The 17,574-nt window shown below is 34.9% G+C and overlaps 1 protein-coding gene across 2 annotated transcripts in view; it reads left to right on the top strand.

Moving 5' to 3' along the window:
* LOC143238610 (gamma-aminobutyric acid type B receptor subunit 2-like) overlaps window positions 1–17,574 on the top strand; it is a 149,922-nt gene that overhangs the window by 85,320 nt on the left and 47,028 nt on the right. For both annotated transcript variants that reach the window (XR_013020667.1, XM_076478981.1), the window contains exon 2: window positions 10,744–10,884. Coding sequence is in view for 1 of the 2 variants with exons in the window: in XM_076478981.1 (XP_076335096.1) it covers window positions 10,744–10,884 (141 nt within the window). In the remaining variant the exon portion in view is untranslated. The remainder of the gene's footprint in view (window positions 1–10,743; window positions 10,885–17,574) is intronic.

Genomic DNA, 17,574 nt, shown 5'->3' with positions numbered 1-17,574 from the left:
AACACTTTATAATTATCAGTTTTATACCAATGTTTATGGTTATTTTCATATATCATTCTTTTGAAAGTATGTGAGTGTGTAATATTGTTGACAGCTATGATGTATATGTAGATATAACGGTTATGTATATATATATATATATAGCATAATATATTTTATTTTATTATAAAACTTTTTGTTTTGTGTTATACTTGTAAAAACTGGTTTGGTTATTTCAGTGCAAAAATATACATATTTTCTGTCTTGTCAGGTAAAATCGAGCGTATTCCTTAAAGGTTTTAATTTTCTTCTGGCACTGCGAACACAGAAATTAACTTAGAGCATCTTTAGTTGCATGTAATTAATTAGAGACGATATATCTGACTGATTGTTCTACACTGTTTCTTAGGTTGGTTGAATTACTTGATCACTGTGGAGACTAAATGCATCGTGGCACATCATCTTGTTCTGAATACTGTAAGCTGTGTTTCGGCTTGTAAATGGCTACCAAGTAAAACTGTTTACTTTCTCTTAAACAAGTCAGCTCATTTGAATTAATTGATTTTCCTCTCTTATTTCAGTAATTGCGCTATTTTTAAGTGACGCTTACCTTTTTGTTGTTCCACGTGTTCGTTGTTTCTGCTTTGGTGGATGTTCGCCCTTTTCTCTCAATACAATAATGAAGGTTTATACAAGTAGAAGTGCCCGGTGGTAAGTGGAAACTTTATTCGAACACACTGTTTCCTCAGAGACTAAATTCTCCAGTCTTTATGTCTCATAAAGTTGTTCGATTGCTACTAAAATTCCTTTAACAGAAAGGCGAATTTTAGATTCATCCAACTACAAACATGAGATGTATCAGAGAGTCATCGTTAAACCTTACCGTCCAACTGGTGTACGAAACACACGACTCTTCCTTAATTTGTGTAATTATACAATGTTAAACATTTGTACGATAATCTCACGGAGAGGAAATGATAATTGTAATAATAACCCTAACAATAAAGTCGATAAATTGTGTCGACAATCCTACCAATAAAGTTGATAAATTCTACTGATAATCCTACCAATTAAGTTGATAAGTTTTACTGATAATCCTACCAATTAAGTTGATAAATTCTACTGATAATCCTACCAATTAAGTTGATAAGTTTTACTGATAATCCTACCAATAAACTTGATGAGTTTTACTGATAATTCTACCAATAAAGTTGATAAGTTTAACTGAAAATTCTACCAATAAAGTTGATAAATTGTGATAATTAAAGAGAGAAAGTATAGGTCAGATATCTAACATTCGGGTAATACAAAATATTTAGTATGAACTTACATGTTCTATACTTTATATGAACATCATATAGAGTACGTTATATTAAAACGATTTTAGGAGCATCACATCGTGAGACTGTCACCTTCAAAGTGCACCACTACTCTCTGCATGCATTCAACTTTCTGGTTACGCAAAATATTTTTGCATAGCGCCAGTTTCAATTCTTGTTTGCAAATGAATCTATAAACGCTGCTCTAAACGACTAGACTAACATGCATTCTGAAGAATAGCATTAATATCTGCTTAAGGTTGAACGGTATGTATTTTAATCAACTTTTGTACACGTGAGTTGTACCACTTTTCCAGACAGCTATATTTCTTGATAATTTCATGTAATATTGCCCATGTATGTGGAAGTGCTCTTACCACTTACATTATATTTGTGGGTTCTCAACTGTTATCAGATGTTGCTTCTTACTTACTATGGTTGGGTACGAGTTGTTTCACATCTTTTTCTGGACGGTTCTCTTCCGCAAGTTCATCCTTACTGCTCTGTTTTTCATTGATATTAATTTCAAGAGATGTTCCTGTGTTGGAAATACATTTTTGTGATCTAAATGTAATAATATTTTCGGTTGGAAAGAGTTGTTTCATACCTTTCCCAAAATTGATCAATTTGCAATGGCATTAGACTACCCACAAATGTTAAAATGTAGTTCTGATACATTCTGTTTCACAGCGACTCAATATCAGCCGTCTTTCACATCTAGTTAGTAAATAGTATATTGAAACGCGTCTTAGGATAACGTACCCAAGTTACGTTATCATTTATTTCAAAAGCACAAACAAACAATTTTAAAGTGTGATAAAACTTTGATTAACAAAACACGAATGAACTAGCTTTGACAACAGTTGTTGCTACCACCAGAACGATGATTTAACACTGACGTATTAGCAGACTCACCTGAATCGCTTGCTAAAGCAATACATATTAGTTAGACTCAGTGGTGTAACCATTACAATCAGCTGAGGCTAAAAACGTACACGTTAGTTACAGTCAGTCGTGTAACCATTTACAACAGCTGAGGCTAAAAACGTACACATTAGTTACACTCAGTAGTTTAACCATTACCATCAGCTGGGGATAAAAATCCACATATTAGTTACAGTCTGTAATGTAACCATTATATAAATTTAGTGTTTAACTTGGAGACTTTCAAGTATTTCGTGTGAGATTCTCGTGACCAGAGCAGTTAATCATACTACAGTTGTTAATAATTGCAGAATTATATATTGTTACAGAACATAAAGTGATGAGAAAGACCGAGTGGACTTTCCCCTTGCACTATTTATTTATCGAATTAGTTGTGGACTGATGAAACTGTTTGTTACAGAGTCCCTAACAAAATACGAGTCACGTGAGAATAGCGAAATAAAAATACTATCAGTATTGGAATTAATGCCACTAAACACCGCCAGGGTTTCCTTTGAATTTCATACAGAAAGTATGTGGCTTCAGCCAATATTCCAGATAAGGTATTTTGTTTCAAAATCTTTGGTTTACGATCGAAAATATCGTAAACAGTGAGGATACCCAAATGATAAGATAATAAATCTTTATAAGTGAGATGGTATGAAAAGATTATTTAATGAGTGTACATACTTATTATCAGTTTTATTTTTAGTTTTAGTTTAAGTAGGTTATTTCCCCAGTCGAAAATTAATATTAATTAACAAGAAATTTAAATTACAAATTATTCAATACGACACATTATCTGGATCCCACCTCTACCAAATAGTAGAAATACAAATCGATAATTTGAAATTCAAATTATATCTGCGCTAGTTTCCAATTTTCTCTCTAATTAATTAAAACTCTTGGTTTCTGAAAAGACCTGAACGTGTGGAAAGTATTTGCTGGAAAATTTTGCACAACATTCAAGCAGTAACTCCGGAAGTTAGGTAGGAAATGATAAATGACATTTGATTTATGTGCACGAAATAGAACGAATCAGCAGTTTGCTAGCGTTAAACTTGTATCCGTATTACTATAAATTAATAATATAATTAGGCATTACTAGAAAAAAACAATATGATTACCCATTCTTTGATGAATTGTTTTGGCAGAGTATTCATGATGAAATTTTGTAGAATGGACGGCAAATGCCTATTGTGGTGACACAAGTGTAGAGGACGACGTTTCTAAAGTCTTCCGCCTTTCGTCTTCCATTCTACAAAGTTTCATCATGATTACCCATTACTAGAAATTAACAATATAATTAGGCATTTCTAAAAATTAACAATATAATTACCTACGACTAAAATTAACAATATAATTAGGCATTACTAAAAATTAACAATAAAATTACCTACGACTAAAATTAACAGTATAATTACATTTAACTAGAAAGTAAGAATATAATTATGTTTTACCAGAAAACAGCAATATAATATACATTACTAGAAATGCACAATATAATTACCCATTACTAAAATGAGCGGTATAATTACATTTTACTACAAATTAACTTATAATATGAATGACTAGAAATTAACAACATAATTACATTTTACTATTAAATGAACAATATAATTACATTTTACTATTAAATGAACAACATGTAATTACATTTTATTATTAAATGAACAATATAATTACATTTTACTATTAAATGAACAACATAATTACATTTTACTATCAAATGAACAATATAATTACATTTTACTATTAAATTTACAATATAATTACATTTTTCTATTAACTTAACAACATAATTACATTTTACTATTAAATGAACAACATAATTACATTTTACTATTAAATGAACAATATAATTACATTTTACTATTAAATTAACAATATAATTACTTATTACTAAAATGAACAATATCATAACGCATTACTAGAAGGGCTTACAAACATAAATATCGTGCGTTATTGAAACTACTCAAGACAACGTATCTTTTAAGAATATAATTTACACACATGAATCAAACTTGTCTGACAAACTTTATATTACACAACCGTTCTTTGGTTGTGCTTTCTCTGGAATGTGACATTATCAACTATCTGATGTTTTTAACAAACGAGCTTTATGATTTCAAACTAAACCTGGGCTTACGTAGTAAAAACAACGACAACAAAACTAACAAAAATGTTTTCATTCTCTTCGATTAATTATATATCACATAAATTTGCCAATCGTACGGGTCATTCACAACATTAACATTGAATACTGATATACTGACCATGTAAAGAAAGCTAAAAATGTTTTATAATATTTGTATGGAATCTAAAAAGAAAGGGACAAGGAAACATTCTAAGGTAATTCAACACCCGAAAACCAATCTTAGTATCAATCTAACTTGCTGTTTTACTTTCCTAGACACACGAGAACCAATCTAACTTGCTGTTTTACTTACCTAGACACTCGAAAACCAATCTTAGTATCAATCTAACTTGCTGTTTTACTTACACGAGAACCAATCTTAGTATCAATCTAACTTGCTGTTTTACTTACCTAGACACTCGAGAACCAATCTAATTTGCTGTTTTACTTACCTAGACACTCGAAAACCAATCTTAGTATTAATCTAACTTGCTGTTTTACTTACCTAGACACTCGAAAACCAATCTTAGTATTAATCTAACTTGCTGTTTTACTTACCTAGACACTCGAAAACCAATCTTAGTATCAATCTAACTTGCTGTTTTACTTACCTAGACACTCGAGAACCAATCTAATTTGCTGTTTTACTTACCTAGACACTCGAAAACCAATCTTAGTATTAATCTAACTTGCTGTTTTACTTACCTAGACATACGACAACCAATCTTAGTATCAATTTAACTTGTTTTATTTACCTAGACATACGACAACCAATCTTAGTATCAATCTAACTTGCTGTTTTACTTACCTAGACTCGAGAACCAATCTAATTTGCTGTTTTACTTACCTAGACACTCGAAAACCAATCTTAGTATTAATCTAACTTGCTGTTTTACTTACCTAGACACACGAGAACTAATCTAACTTGCTGTTTTACTTACCTAGACATACGACAACCAATCCTAGTATCAATTTAACTTGTTTTATTTACCTAGACATACGACAACCAATCTTAGTATCAATCCAACTAGCTGTTTGACTCGTCTTGAATTGTTCATTTCCGTAACCACGTCTTTCATGCGACTATAACTAGTTGTTTAACCCATATCTATTTCGTGAATGTGATTTGAATATTTAATATTCTATTTGTGCGACGAACTAAGTAGTTGTAATGTAACTACGTTTTTTATGTTTTTTTATAATGTTGTAACGTCTGCGTTAGTCTTCCCTAATTTTTAAAGTGACAGACGAGACGGAAGGCAGCTAGTCAATACCGCCCACCGCTAACTTTTGGGCTCTTCTTTAGCAACGAAAAATGGAATTGACCGTCAAATTATACCGCCTCACGACTGAAAAGGTGAGCGCGTTCCGTGATGCGGTTTGATCTTGCGATTCGTAGATTGCTAGTCCAGCGCCCCGACCACCAGGCCAATATTAGCTCAGAATGAAACCAAACAAGGAACAATGTTTTAAACTCTTTCTTTGAACCGGTGGTTTAATCGATATATGTGCAATAATTTTCATTTTGATTCATATTTAGTTTGTAGTTAAACGTTGCTCACATCACGTCCTTTTGTGGTTAAGGTACTTGACTGTTAATTTGCAGGTTGTGGGTTAGTATCCTGCCATGAACATGCTCATCGTGAGGGGGAGAGGAGAGCTATAAAGTTATTGTCAATTCCACTAATCACCAAGTAATACCAAGTCTCTTTATGTAGGGTTACATGCAAACAGCCGTCCTTAATTTTCACCTGATAGACAAGAGGTAGGCAGCTAATCAACAGTACTCACCGCCAACATTTGGGCTACTCTTGTTCGGTCAAACGGTGGGAATTTGACACTAGCTTTAAGTAAAGTGAGATTCACAGTTAGGGCACGCTGAAAACTAAACCATGACTGGCTTCTGAAAAGTAATAAAATCATAACAAACCAGTCATTTAATTTGAAATATCAGAGCTTTCTGAGAAGAATTATGGCGATTTTTATCGCACTGAGATGATTGCTTTTACTAATTGCGTACAATTACTTATTTATATTCATATATCATAGGTCTTCATCCCGAAACACACACCAAAATGAATAATAAATAAGATGTAGCTGTTTTATAAGGTAATTAATTATGACTTAAAGAGAACATTTTAAAAGAGTTTTGTTCAAATAGAAGTTTCACCCTCAAGAAGGAAGGTCCACCTTTTGAAAGAGCGCGAATTATTATTTAGTTCAAATAGAAGGAAATCTTCAGGAAGAAACAGGGTTTTATTTCTTGTCGGCCAACAAAATCACTTTGAAACAAAGTGACTTAAGTTCCAACAATATCACTTTAAAACCAAGTGACTCACGTCTAAACGACATCACTTTACAATAAACTGACTTCCATATAAATCTTATTATTTTACAATTAGTTGATTTATATATAAACAACATTACTATACAACCAGCTGACTTATGTCTCAACTATATTCAATTTACAAACAGTTGACTTATGTCTTAACAATATTCGATTTAAAACCAACGGACTTATGTACGATAATATTTTATAACAAAATGACATAGTCCAAACAATGTCACTTTACAACCAACTGACTTTCGTCAATCGACTGGTTACAGCAATATTCAATTTACAGAAAATCACCTTATCATTCTTATCATTATCGATCTACAACCAAAATTAATTTTTGATCAGTCGACTTACGTCTCAACAATATTCAATTTACAACCAACCAAACAACGTCCCAATAATATTAACTTACCTGCTGTTATCAGCTTATAGTATTCAGTTGTAGACAGTATACCAGTTGATTGTTACCCTGGTGTTATCAACTTATAGCAGGGGCGTAGCCAAGGGGGGTTGGGGTTAACCCTCCATGAACCCAAACTTTTCAGACAAGTTCAGCTGCCACCTGTGAAGTTTCAATCCGTGATTGCATGGCAAATAATTTCACACACAACAAATGGTCAAATGCAAATTTCTGACTGAACACTCTTTTAATACAGCAAGTTTTGTCAGAACTAGATAAATACAATCGAATATCTGTGAAAGGCTCAAACGCCTGTTCGTTCTTGTCAGGACATCTACAACACAGTTTGGTTCAACTTTAAAAATCACGGTGAATGTATAATGAGGCCAGGCAATTCAATCGATCTTCGGTGGTGGTATTTCTCAAATACGTTTTGAGTCTTCTGAGAGTTGAAAACGAACGCTCCACTGAGATCGTTGACACAGGCAGCGTGGCAAATACTTTCAACAGTCTAGAAATGACTGAAAACATTTCTACACTGCACATTGCATATGCATTTATGACAGTTTTAGTCTATTATTCGCAAGTGATTTGTACCAAACCCTAAGTTCACCTACTGCAGCTAGTGAAGTGCTGTCAATGTCAGCCTTGTATATATTGACCAACTCTTTAATTTGGTCACATTGTTGTGCTGTAGGTTCTGACCGTTCTGTGGTAGATCCTGATGGTAGTAGACACATGAAGTTTGTAAGGAGAGTTTTGTGACTGAACAGACGGTCACATATTTGTGAAAGAAAGTGATCAAAAAATGGTACAAATTCAACAATACGAAAGTACTCCTCAGGGCTAGTGGTTTGTGGGTTAGCACGGTACATTTGTCTTTTAGCCTGCCTTGGAATTATGATGTCAATTTGAAGCTCACTACACAGAGTTTGAGCCTCACAGAAAATGTTGTTAAATTCATTCACAGTAATATTTCTGAGTGAACGGATTAAATCTTCCACTATTTCTGCGTGATGCATCGCAGCACATAAATAAATGTCATGTTGATGCAGTAAGTTGCACAGAGGTAAACTAAAGGAAAACAATTTAGCAATGGTAAGTAGAGTGATGATGAATTCTGGCTGTGTTATAGAACACAACAATTGATTGGCTTGCGCGGCAGAACCTGATATGGTCTCAAGGGCATCTGCAACTGCATGGATTAATTCTAGAAAGACAATGACTGAGTCATGCCTCTCAACCCACCGGGTAAGGCAGAGACCTTTCAAACTTTTTTTTTTCGATTCAGGTGCTTTATTTTCCACTGAAAGAGCCAAAACGTGCTTTCGTTTGGGTGTATTGAGAAAGTTTTCAATGCTATAAATTACTCCCATGCAATTTCGCACAGGAACTTCTTTACAAGCATCAGAAATTATCAAGTTTAGGGAATGGGCACTGCAGTGTACATAGAGTGCAAGTGGGAATTTATCAGTTATGTGTCTCTGGACACCATTGAATTTCCCACTCATAGAGGCAGCACCGTCGTACCCTTGTCCTCGCAGGTAAGCCATGTCAATACCATATTTTGTGAGATAGGTTATGATGACATCAGCCAAGTTTCTGCCTGTCACATCATAAACAGGTATAAATTGCAAAAAATCTTCTCTCATTGCAACAGAGTTGTCATTGGCATGCAAATATCTAACACACAACGAAAACTGTTCAATGCCTGAAATATCTGTTGTTTCATCAGCTAATATTAAGAAACACTTTGCAGTATTAACCGTGTTGACCAAAGCATCAAGAACATGAGTATTACAGGTATTGATAATTTCATTTTGAATTTGAGGACTCAGATACGTAGCATTCCTCTTTGTACTCTTAAGGCTTGCTGAAAGCTTGACATCACCCTTTGCCTGTAGCGCAAAATTGCCCGAAAATTCCCATCATTATTGATGGGTTCCTCATCAGTTTCACCAACAAACATTGGACCAGAATCATATTTTCCCTTCAATGCTGAACCCTGTCTCCCACACAGCAATACAGTATCAATAATAGGCATTAAATATTGCCGGTTCTGTCCAATTTCTTGCTTGTAAGTTGCATCAAGCTGCAAGTGCACAGATGAACTTGTGTTTACGACAATAGAAAATTGTTAGCTTTTTCTTTGCTGTCTTGGTGGTACTGTTTCAATTCATGTGCCTTGAAGTCTTCAACAGCCTTCTTCCAGTTTGTGTATGGAAATTTCACTAGTTGTCCCAATTTCTGGCTTCCAACACCAGCACCATCAAGAACAAAAAGACAGCAGTACCTGCAGAAAGCACCCTTTGCATGTATCCATTTCCACTGTGAAAGCCAACGTTGGTGAAAACGCAGCTTTCTTGGACCACACTGGGGGAAAACATAATCACTCCCTGGCTTACAGGCATTCTCAAGGAGGCATTTTTTTGGTTTCAGCGTTTATCTAAATGAGACAGAAAGACATAGTTCTAATTAAGTTATTTTGCACATAGGAAAGTTTGTTATGAGAGTACAATAACCTCAAAGAGAAAGACTTAGAGCTGTACTTCACAGATCAGGCCTAACATCCTGTGGCTGTAAGCCTACAATCACTAGCAACAATGAATATTCAGTCTAAACCTCATCAGAGTGCTTGCATGACTTTTAATACAAAATCAATATAATGAGTAGTCGACTTACTTGTTTACCAATGCTGATATCATCAGAAATGTAATTTCCAATGTCCGAGACTGGACCTGAGGTGGTAGTGGCAGCACTGGTAGAAGGTCACGGTGATGACTCTGACAATTCAGTTGACAATTCTGATTCAACCTGATTGGCTGCAGCAGATTGATCAGGTTCAGCCTCATGAATGGGTTTAAAGAACCCATGTAGTGTCTTTTGCTTTTTCAGGCTTGACATAGTGAATTATTGTTTATCGCAACTTCTGTTTGTCAACGTCACATTCACTATAGATGGCGCCAATGGTACTAGGTTAGTGCCATGGTGCTGGCAGCCTGCCACGGTGCCACCCACTGTTTGTTTGTGAAGTTAATTCTTGAAATCCAGGGAATCTGAACATACACTGTCCATGATATTTGAATACAGATTATAGACACTATACATATATTTTGCACCCTCCTGAGTGACTCTATATTTTATATATTGATGACAGGAGTGTAGGCCTACTTTACTGGGCCTGATAACTTTAAATTATAAATTATATATATAGGCCTATATATTTACGTATGATTAAAAAAATAAGACTAACACCTCAGTGTGCCATTCTGAAATTTGCCAAAAAGGTGGTCTCAGAATGCATAATTCAAGCTTTTCTTTTATGTTTTTATTTAAAAAATTTAACGGAGGGCATGCCCCGGATCCCTCTGCATGGCTTCGCGCCTGCGGCGCTTGTATCAAGCACTCAAACTATCTCCCCCAATGGCCATTTGTGGCTACGTCCCTGACTTATAGTATTTAGTTGTAGACAGCACCCAAGTTGGTTGTTACCCTGGTGTTATCAACTTATAGTATTTAGTTGTAGACAATATCTCGGTTGATTGTTACCCTGGTGTTATCAACTTATAGTATTTAGTTGTAGACAGTATCCCAGTTGATTGTTACTCTGGTGTTATTAATATTCTGTCTGGTTCTTCCTTCCCAGTGTGATCCGGCCGTTGGAATAAAGAACTTTTTTGATATGCTATCCAGAAAATCTCATAAGATCCTTGTTCTGTTTGGTGCTGCCTGTACCACGGTCACCGATCCAATCGCCAAGGCAGCTCAGTTCTTCGAGTTAGTACAGGTAAGTGAAAATAACCTATAATGTTTTGTTATAAATAAGATGATTAAAAAAAGTAAAATCAAACAAACAATATATGAAAACGTAATTATATTCTAAAGGTTTGTGAAACTACATATTCCTGGGGAAGCTAACTTGTTCATTGAATGTCTGTTTACTTTAATACATGTATATAAACGTATTTGTTAAAACTATTCTGTGTATGTAGGTTGAATTACATTTTTCCGACTATACCTTTACACACCTAATGGAAACATCATGGTTGCTTGGTAACTTACTCTTAACAACGTTTATCTTTGCATTGTGTCGTTGCGTGATAATCGGTAACTAATCCGTAATCGTTGTTGTAGCTCGTAAAATAAAACTGATCGGGTGATATACCTTTCTCACGTTTCAGTGTAGTTCAACATATGACCACAAAGTGGTTCGTGAGATGTACCAACTCTGTAATAATATGCGGGCATCAGTATATAATATTTTATTTGATACTTGTTTTTGTACGTACAAAGAGCTCAGTACATGTATTTATTTCTATTATTTTTTAACTCTTCAAATTATACGTAATTTGTTTTTTATTGTAAGGCTTATTTAACAATTAGCGGACGAAACATCTTAAGGTGCTTTTGGGATTACGGATGAAAATATCGCTGAAAACGATAGTTCCGATCTGACAAATCACTTTAAGTTTTTTTGTTTTATGACTTTGCATATTTTTACTTTGATCGGTAATTAATGTAGCCACACACATTATTGATTTATTTTATAGTTCTAATCCATGAGAATACATGTGTTCCCCGTAGTTTCAATATAAATAAATCGATAGGAACTCAACGTAATATAAATATTTAAAAAGTAGACAATATTCCTCACATGTAGCAGATATCGAAAATCCTGGCAAATGTTAAATATAGAATAGTGATAATAACAGTTAACTGTAGTGAAGTGTAGTGGTAACAACAGTTAAGTGTAGTGTAGTGGTAACAACGGTTAAGTGTAGTGTAGTCGTAACAAGGGTTAATTGTACTATAGTGATAACAAGGGTTAAGTGTAATGTATTGGTAACAACGGTTAAGTGTAGTATAGTGGTAACAACAGATAAGTGGAGAATAGCAGTAACAACAATTAAGTGTACTGTAGTGGAAACAATGGTTAAGTGTAGTGTAGTGGTAACAACAGTTCAGTGTAGAATAGTGGTAACAATAGTTAAGTGTAGTGTAGTGATAACAACAATGGTTAGGTGTAGTTTTGTGGTAACAACGGTTATGGCTAGCGTAGTGGTAACAACAGTTAAGTGTAGAATGGTGGTAACAACGGTTAAGTGTAGTGTAGTGGTAACAAGGGTTAATTGTACTATAGTGGTAACAAGGGTTAATTGCACTATAGTGGTAACAAGGTTTAAGTGTAGTGTATTGGTAACAACAGTTAAGTGTAGTATGGTGGTAACAACAGATAAGTGTAGAATAATGGTAACAACAGTTAAGTGTAGTGTAGTAATAACAACAGTTAAGTGTAGAATAGTGATAACAACGGTTAAGTGTAGTATAGTGGTAACAACAGATAAGTGTAGAATAGTAGTACAACAATTAGTGTAGTGTAGTGGAAACAATGGTTAAGTGTAGTGTAGTGGTAACAACAGTTCAATGTAGAATAGCGGTAACAACAGTTAAGTGTAGAATAGTGGTAACAACGGTTAATTGTAGTGTAGTGGTAACAAGGGTTAATTGTCCTATAGTGGTAACAAGGGTTAAGTATAGTGTATTGGTAACAACGGCTAAGTGTAGTATGGTGGTAACAACAGATAAGTGTAGAATAATGGTAACAACAGTTAAGTGTAGTGTAGTAATAACAACAGTTAAGTGTAGAATAGTGATAACAACGGTTAAGTGTAGTATAGTGGTAACAACAGATAAGTGTAGAATAGTAGTACAACAACAGATGTGTAGTGTAGTGTAGTGGAAACAATGGTTAAGTGTAGTGTAGTGGTAACAACAGTTCAATGTAGAATAGCGGTAACAACAGTTAAGTGTAGAATAGTGGTAACAACGGTTAATTGTAGTGTAGTGGTAACAAGGGTTAATTGTCCTATAGTAGTAACAAGGGTTAAGTATAGTGTAGTGATACCAACAATGGATAGGTGTAGTATTGTGGTAACAACGGTTATGGGTAGCGTAGTGATATCAACAGTTAAGTGTAGTACAGTGGTTAAGTGTAGTGTAGTGTTAACAACAGTTAAATGTAGTGTAATGGTAACAACACTTAAGTATAGAATAGTGGTAACAACAGTAAAGTGTAGAATAGTGTAACAACAGTTAAGTGTAGTGTCGTGGTAACAACAGTTATGTGTAGCGTAGTTGTAACAACAATTAAGTGTAGTGTAGTGATAACAACAGTTTAGTATAGTGTAGTGGTAACAACGGTTATCTGCAGGGTTGATACCATAATTGTTTGAATACGTATAACATAGGATAAACCTAATGATTGCGTGACAGTTATGTGGTGATTTATTAGTTAATGAACCTAACAAGTGTCCTCTTACCTGCTTCAACTGTAGGTAAGTATGTAGTTAAATATATATAGATTATGATAAACGATGAAACTAGTGAATTAGAAGGACCCATTAAGACCAGCTTCTGCGTGCCATCGGGTATTTGATCAATATTCACACGTTATTTCTTAGTAGATTAGGTATAAGACCTAATCAACCAACATAAAATGATCTTTTTAACACGAGCGTATATTTTCGGAGGCAATAATTTTGTAGATAATAACTTGGACAAGTCGGTAGAACTCTGTAGGAGAACAAATGCTGCTACCAACTTCTGAAACTACAAGTCTTAAAACTTATCTAATATTTATTGAAACTGGACCAATTATAAAAAACAAACTTTGATTAAAACTATTTTTACTAACTTGGAGCTCCCGGTTCTTGAAAACTAGTACAGTTACCGGTGGGCAGTTTAGATTCCATAAAATCACAAACAGTTCAAACCCCTATCTAGAATATAAATATATATATATATAAAAGTACTGGAAATTTCTGACTCAGTAACTGGGTGTTAATAACGACCATATACATGTAAATATCTAGTAGTAGGCAAACAACCGAAAGTCAGTGATTTTATCCAAACATCAAGTTATCCACTTTACCTCCATGTCTTCCACATTCGGTGAACCTTTGTTTGTTTGTTTTGAATTTCGCGCAAAGCTACACGAGGGCTATCTGCGCTAGTCGTCCCTAATTTAGCAGTGTAATACTAGAGAGAAGGCAGCTAGTTATCACCACCCACCGCCAACTCTTGGGCTACTTTTTTACCAACGAATAGTGGTATTGACCGTCACTTTATAACGCCCCCACGGCTGAAAGGGCGAGCATGTTTGATGCGATAGGGATTCGAACCCGCGACCCTCGGATGACGAGTCGAACGCCTTAATACGTTTGACCATGCCGGGTATATCGGTGAACTTATACCACGCATGATGAAGATAACGTTGATTGTTGTTGTTTTGAATTAGGCACAAAGCTACACAATAGGCTATCTGTGCTCTGCCCACCACGGGCATCAAAACCCGGATTTTAGCGTTGTAACTCCGCAGACATACCGCTGAGCCACTGAGGGGGAGCTCTATATTAGTGATGCTGTTAGTTGAAAGCATTCTATTTTTTGTAATGTAAGTAGGGTTAACATATAACTGTAGCTAGTTATCATGGCTGCAACATTCATTATGTTTTTTTGGCGCCACTCAAATTTGAAATCGACCTACATAAGTATGTGAATCCCTGCTTTCGTCCTTTGTTAAATTATTCAATAACGATATTTTCGTGAAGGCTTTTATACTTCAGCCACATTTTGTTTTTACAATATATTTCCCAGTCGTTTCATCTTCGTAATTGAAAATCCTTCATAAACAGTTTTATCTGGAATACCGCAGGATTCTAATTCTCAAACAGTTTTATTCAGTATAACCCAGAATTCTATTTCATAAACAGTTGTATCCGTTTTACCCCAGAATTCTTATTCTTAAACAATTTTATCCGGTATACCCCATGATTCTAATTCTTAAACAGTTTTATCCTTTTTACCCCAGAATTCTAATTCTTAAACAGTTTTATCCTTTATATCCCAGGATTTTACTTCATAAACAGGTTTATTCGTTATACCTCAGAATCCTAATTAATAAACAGTTTTATCCGTTATACCCCAGGATCCTAATTAATAAACAGTTTTATCCGTTATACCCCAGGATCCTAATTAATAAACAGTTTTATCCGTTACACCCCAGGATCCTAATTAATAAACAATTTTATCTGGTATACCCCAGGATTCTAATTCTTAAACGGTTTTATCCGTTTTACCCCAGAATTCTAATTCTTAAACAGTTTTATCTGTTATACCCCAAGATTCTAGTTAATAAACAGTTTTATTTGTCATACCCCAAGACTCTAGTTAATAAACAGTTTTATACCTCATAGTTTTAACGCAGATCATTTAATTTTGTTTTAGTTTAAAACTCTATAATCTAATCATTACTTTAAACAACTGTACAGCATTGGTTATGAATTTATGTAGAATTTTTTTTTCAGTATAGGTAATGGGTGTTTAGAGAGTGTGGTATGTCAATTTATAAATGTTTTACTGAAGTTTGTTTAAACACTGGAGGAATATCTGCGCTAGCAGGGATAAAGGGAGGCAAATAGTTAACACATCCATCGCCAACTTTTGAGTTACTTTTTATCAATGAACAGTGAGATTGACCGTCACATTGTAACAATCCAACATCTGAAAAGGGAAAGTACGTTCGGTAAAATTGATTCCAATCCGCGACAACCGCAAAGTTAACGCTCTATCCAAAATGCTGAGCCAGGTCCACGATTGTTGGATAGCGTAATTATATTTTGCTATAGATACATCTCGTAATCCTAGATGTGTTATTTTGGAACTAGGGAAGTTTGTTTGTGTACAGTAGAATATACAAATTTAGTACATTGTATTACAATAATTTTGGAGTCTTAATACGTTATAGTTGTTTAGGTCAATGTCATGCTCTGTCTGACGATAGTAACTATTTGAGCCCTGCAGTAGAGTTTTCTTAAGGCTGTCATTTCCGAAGCACACCATTTCTCCTTGCTACTTTCCGTAATCCATCTTGTGTACAATTACAACTGTTTTACAACGTCTTCTACTATAACTATATTCACGAATAAATATATATAGGAGCTGTGTTTGGCGACTTGACTGATATGATCTCTTACAGAAGTGTATAAACACCTGTTTTATTCTCTAGTTGCTAGAGGTATGCAACATTTGGACGGGAGGTATGAGTGAGAGCCTCACTCTGTTGAATCAGTACCTCGTTTTCAGACAGAAATCCATTTTGATTATGTTGCCTGGGTCACGTCGACAGGTTTTATCATTAACATATATATATGAGTAAGTATATGATTTGAATGTGTGAATCTTCTTTGAAAGTAGCTGCTAAATACCTTTTTCAAAAGCGATAATATTTGGTGGCATCGTACAACTCATAAAATGTCAAGAAACTTTAGAATATGGTTCTACCACATTCCATTCACCGCGACCTTATATTTGCTGCGTTTGACACGTGACTTGTGTACTTAACCCTCCTCTACAACGAATTAACAGTAGTATTAAGATGTCATGAAACGGGTATCTTAAACTTGAATGTGTTTTCTGTTTGTTTGTTTTTTTAATTTTGCGCAAAGCTACTCGAAGGCTATCTGCGCTAGCCGTCCATAATTTTGCAGTGTAAGACTAGAGGGAAGACAGCTAGTCATCACCACCCACCGCCAACTTTTGGGCTACTCTTTTACCAACGAATAGTGGAATTAACCGTCTCATTAGAACGCCCCCACGGCTGAAAGGGCGAGCATGTTTCGTACGACCGGAATTCGAACCTGCGACTCTCAGATTACGAGTCGAACGCCTTAACCCATTGGGGCTATTCCAATCAAATACTGGAACTGACTGCAACACTGTAATGCCCCAATAGATGAAAGAGCGAGCATGCTCAGTGCTAGGAGTTGAATCCGCAAGCAGCAAAGTGCGAGTCTGTTTCCCTAACCACCAGGCCAGGCCAGAGTAAAATAGTTTAGTTTTGTTTCTTTTAGTACAAAGCGAAATAATAAACAATTGTATATTTATATTCATTGGAATCGAACTCCGGTTTTATCGTTGCAAGTCCGCTGATCTACAGAATGTATTTAAAAAAAACAGTAAGTTTACTTTAAAGGATCAGGCGTGGCTAACGTGCTCGAACCTTAAGACTTGGCGGCGAGTACTATTGACATAGAATGATTTCAATAATGTATTATATAACAAGAATTACTGCATGGCTGACTTAAAGTGTGTACTAATTAATAGGATTTATCTCTTTAGTTCTATGTTATTACTAAGGCAGCGGTAATCCATTCTGTCATTCTTTGTGGAACAGTGAACTTATATAAATCTAGAAATATTGTACAGCAGGTCTGGGAAGAGGTGACGTAAGTTGCTGCTAGCAAGGGACCATCAATCAGCAGTGTCCTGCTCCATGCCTCCAAACTATTTGCTAGCTTTATTTGAGGTCTTCGTGTTATTAGCTTTTGTTGTCTGACGCGTATGTCGTTAATCAGAGAGGAAACAGAATATTCTGTGCTATACAATAATACCATCTTTTCTAATTTTGGTATCAGAA

The sequence above is a fragment of the Tachypleus tridentatus genome, chromosome 13 (genome assembly GCF_004210375.1).
Source record: "Tachypleus tridentatus isolate NWPU-2018 chromosome 13, ASM421037v1, whole genome shotgun sequence".
Classification (NCBI taxonomy): domain Eukaryota; kingdom Metazoa; phylum Arthropoda; class Merostomata; order Xiphosura; family Limulidae; genus Tachypleus; species Tachypleus tridentatus.
This window is presented reverse-complemented; position numbering and strand designations above follow the sequence as displayed.